We start from the raw sequence: 4,551 nt of genomic DNA, 5'->3' as shown, positions 1-4,551 counted from the left end.
ATCCAAGTGGTTGTGGAAGGATCCACCTGGAAGTTATGGAGCTTCTCACATAGTAAAGCAGGCTGAATAGTATTGAAGGCACTTGAGAAATCAAAGAACATGACCCTCAAAGGGCTGCCCGACTGGTCCAGATGAGAGTGGGCTCTCTGAAGCAGGTAGATGATGGCGTCTTCAACCCCAAGCCCATTACGATATTCATCCACATCAAATGTGTGTATATGTTCCTTTTTAAAAAAAATAAAAAATGGCTGGAACCCCCAGCCTAAAACAGGTTTATTTGGATTTAGCACTTGATGTAGCAGTACAAAAACCCTGGCTGTGGGGGTCACTGGCCCTCTCCGGGCAGGTTGACGCCGTCACCGAGCTGGTTCCTGTTCCTGTTCCTGAAGTATTGACACCGCCACCGAGCCTGTTCCTGTTCCCGGAAGGATCGACGCCGCCACCGAGCCGGGTCGACGCCGCCAGTGAGCCAGTTCCAGTTCCTATTCCCAGACGGGTCCACACCGCCACCGATCCAGTTCCTGTTCCCAGATGGGTCGACGCCGCCACCGATCCAGTTCCTGTTCCCAGACAGGTCGATGCCGCCACCGATCCAGTTCCTGTTCCTACACGGGTCGATGCCACCACCGTTCCTGTTCCCGAGCGGGTCGACATCGTCTTACCACCTGATCCTGTTCCTGTTCCCAGATGGGTCGACGCCGCTTCTGTTCCTGTTCCCAAGCGGGTCGACGCCACCTGTGTTCCTGTTCACGAGCGGGTTGATGCCGTCTCACCTGATCCTGTTCCTGTTCCCGAACGGGTCGACGCCGTATCTGTTCCTGTTCCTGAGCGGGTTGACGCCTTTTCTGTTCCTGTTCCCAAGCAGGTCGACGACGCCTCTGATCCTGTTCCTGTTCACGAGCGGGTTGACACTGCCACTGAGCCAGTTCCAGTTCCTACGTAATGTAGAAAAGATGTACATTTTGTCGTCAATGTACTAATAGACTTAACGATTTCTTTGTAATTGGACAAATGGTATAAAGAATGTAAAATAGAAGCTACTGGACGTCTCACAAGATTGGAGAAAACAAAAGCCAAACAGGAAAACTTAAAAACTGCCATCTCAGATCACTGCAAACAGGAAAGTCGTGATGAATTGGGAAGACGCGAGGATCATAGGGATTGAGGAGCACAAATACAGGCGCTGGATCCGGGAGGCCATTGAATCAGAAAGCGAGGCTCACACACAATTAATAGAGATGATGGAGCGCTCTCTCTACCCCACACCTGGGACGCTCTGCTCCAGAGGCCATCGGGCCAAACTGACACACCCACTGCATCTGTCAGCTTGGCCACACCTAGGAACAACAGCTGATAAAGACACATCACACACGTCAGATGACACTTCTGAAGAAGGCGACGGATAAGACGGCAAAACATGTCAAGGTACAGCTAACAACTTTATACCATTTGTCTTTTTACAAAGAAATCCTTAAGTCCAGTTCCAGTTCCTATTCCCAGACGGGTCCACGCCACCACCGATCCAGTTCCTGTTCCCAGACGGGTTGACGCTGCCTCCGATCCAGTTCCTGTTCCCAGGCGGGTCGATGCTGCCTCCCTTCCTGTTCCCAAGTGGGTCGACACCATCTCACCATCTGATCCTGTTCCTGTTCCCAGAAGGGTCGACGCTGTCTCTGTTCCTGTTCCCGAGCGGGTCGACGCCACCTCTGTTCCTGTTCCCGAGTGGGTTCACACCGCCTCTGTTCCTGTTCACGAGTGGGTCGACGCCGTCTCACCTGATCCTGTTCCTGTTCCCAAGCGGGTCGACACCATCTCACCACCTGATCCTGTTCCTGTTCCCAGACGGGTCGACGCTGTCTCTGTTCCTATTCCCGAGCGGGTCGACGCCACCTCTGTTCTTGTTCCTGAGTGGTCGACGCCGCCTCTGATCCTGTTCCTGTTACCAAGTTGGCCAACGCCATTTCTACCGGCTCAGGCTGCTGACTCCCACCAGAGTGAGATGACGATCCCCCTGGCACAGAGACTACCCTAGCTGCTCTTGCTCCTGAGCCCCCACCTGCATTGGTCTCCCCTGCTGCAGAGGGGCTCTGACTTCTTTTGTCTTTGTGGTGGTGAGCTTGAGGTGGCCGCCAGTGCTTGGACCTCCTCCCTGTATGGTGCTTCGTTGTGACTGCTGATCAACCCCACAATGATTGTGTCATCCGCAAATTTGATAAGGGTGTTGGAGCTGTGGGTGGCAACACAGTCATGGCTGTACAGTGTGTAAAGGACTGGACTCAGGACACAGCCCTGAGGAACACCTAGTTGAGGACGATGGTGGAGGATATGGAGGTGCCCATTCTGACATGACACACAATTGAGGCCATGGGCATTTGGTCATTGCAAGCATATGATGTTTTCATGCGCTCCGACCGTCAAGACCTACATTGCTCCCAGTCTTTTACTTCATTCTTAAGGGGGGCTTTTTGGGAGTTTGCCAGACTTGTAGCCACAGCTGATCCCTGACAAAGTCTTCGGTCATCTTCAACATAAGACTTATTTGCATTAAATTAACAATCATGATTCTAACTGATTGTGTGGAATGACAATATATCGACCACTTTGCTTTGGTCCTACCAATGAGTCCACATCACCATTTTGTCAAAATAGCAAGAATTGGAACCTTGGCTTGCCATAGGTGCCACACATTAAGTTATACTTATTTTAGAGGCCTAAAAGGTAAGTCAAATGTTTACCAAAGACTTTATATTCAGGAGGAAAAATTGACACATTCATATATACACACTTACAGGAACTTTCTGGGGCCCTTGGATCATCCTCGTTTGAAAATTTTGTAATTTCTTTTGCAATTTCAAGGGATGATAATTTAAGAATTGGCATCAGCTGGAGCCAATTGGATGTGAAGGAATCACTGTTGTCTGTGTCTTTACCACTTTTCATGGCTCGAGAGGTTATTTTTATTACTCATAATACTGAAACCATATTAGGGCTTCCCAGGGAGGATTGGTCCCTGGATTCAATCTAAATTGACCTAGACTGACCCAACAACACCAAACAACATCAAATGAAAACACCATATGCCACCAAGGACACAAGAGCTCTTCTATTCTCATGTCACTATACCTGTTGATTGGCTGTTAACCCTGTGGACATGTGATGAAGTCACGAAAGGTGTTTGTGAGGACAAAGCTCATAAACAGTGTGTGAAGGTGGAAAACTCTGCAGTCCAGTTCTGCCTGCTGGGAAACCAGAACAGCCTCCAACCTGCAGACTCAACAGACGTCTGTGCTGACTCTGGATCTTGATTGTTGGAATACAAACTGACAGATTTTCTTCGTGTTTTGCTTCCAGGGACATTAGGAGGTTCAGTGCGTCTTTAATATGCCACATGAGAATGATTCTTTGAGCAATGAAGCTGCTGAGCTGCAGTATCAGGGCTTTCTGGAGAGGCTGATGATTTCCACAGTAACTACAGCTCCGGCTTGTGTGTTTCTCTACATTAACGGGACCATGTTGTTCACTCTGAGGAGTAAAGCTGTGTTTTGTGAGACTGCCCGTTACATTCTGCTGTATAACCTCCTGTTTGCAGAAACTGTGCAACTTATTCTGAGTCAGATTCTGTTCTTGTTGGCTGCTTGTAGAATAACACTGACGTATCCTGTTTGTGGACTTCTGACTGTGATTGCTGAACTCACGACCATTATCTCTCCTCTCACTCTGGTGGTGATGTCTGTGGAGAGATATGTAGCTGTGTGTTACCCACTGAGACATGTTGACATCATCACTATCAGAAACACAAGCGTGTCGATCGTATTGGTTTGGACCTTTTCATCTCTAAATGTTTTCATTCGAATTCTTCTACTGGTAATCTTTCCTTCTGAACACCTGCAGAGTCTGCAGATGAAGCAAATTTGTTCTGTCATAGCAGTGTTTGCTGGACCAATATCTCATACTTATAGCAAAACTGTGACATGTGTTCTGTTCATATCAGCTGCTGTGGTGATCATTTCCTCCTATATCGGTGTTGCAGCAGCAGCCAGGTCGGCCTCTGCAGACAAAGTTTCAGCCCAAAAGGCTCGAAACACGCTGCTGCTGCATCTGGTGCAGCTGGGCCTCAGCCTCTCCTCCACCATTTACAACCCACTGCTCATCTCTCTGTCAACAATAGTGACCAGGATTGTGTTTGTGCGCCTCCAAAGTTTTGTTTATATGTTTACTTTCATTGTGCCCAGATGTCTGAGTTCGCTCATCTACGGCCTCAGAGATCAGAGCATCAGACCCGTCCTCATGTTTAACCTCTGCTGCCGACTGAGACTCTCAGTCGTCAAATTGAAGTCTGAGGTCTCATCCTTGACTTAAATATAAATGGACTGATCTTTATATGTACCTGTGAATGTGATGTAAACTGTATATAATGTCCTAGAGGTACCAAATCTATGATTTAGCTTGAAAACGTCTGAATAAGCTCCACAAACGTTTCCTTGTTTTGAGAATGTCGTTCTGCAGTTTTGTCAGTATTTCTTGAAACCCTCTGCTACAGTAGAATCCTGT

The 4,551-nt window shown here is 48.2% G+C and overlaps 1 protein-coding gene across 1 annotated transcript; it reads left to right on the top strand.

The window, feature by feature from the left end:
- The first annotated feature begins 3,381 nt into the window (after window positions 1-3,381).
- Window positions 3,382-4,359, top strand: LOC103363904 (olfactory receptor 56A3-like). The gene has a single exon (XM_008290860.1). It carries the CDS (start codon window positions 3,382-3,384, stop codon window positions 4,357-4,359), a length of 978 nt encoding a protein of 325 aa, XP_008289082.1.
- Window positions 4,360-4,551: the final 192 nt, after the last annotated feature.

The sequence above is a fragment of the Stegastes partitus genome, unplaced genomic scaffold (genome assembly GCF_000690725.1).
Source record: "Stegastes partitus isolate 25-593 unplaced genomic scaffold, Stegastes_partitus-1.0.2 Scaffold699, whole genome shotgun sequence".
In the NCBI taxonomy this organism is placed as follows: Eukaryota; Metazoa; Chordata; class Actinopteri; family Pomacentridae; genus Stegastes; species Stegastes partitus.
This window is presented reverse-complemented; position numbering and strand designations above follow the sequence as displayed.

Coding starts and splice junctions, on each gene's coding strand:
- LOC103363904 (XM_008290860.1), top strand. CDS start 3,382: ATGCCACATGAGAATGATTCTTTGAGCAATGAAGCTGCTGAGCTGCAG.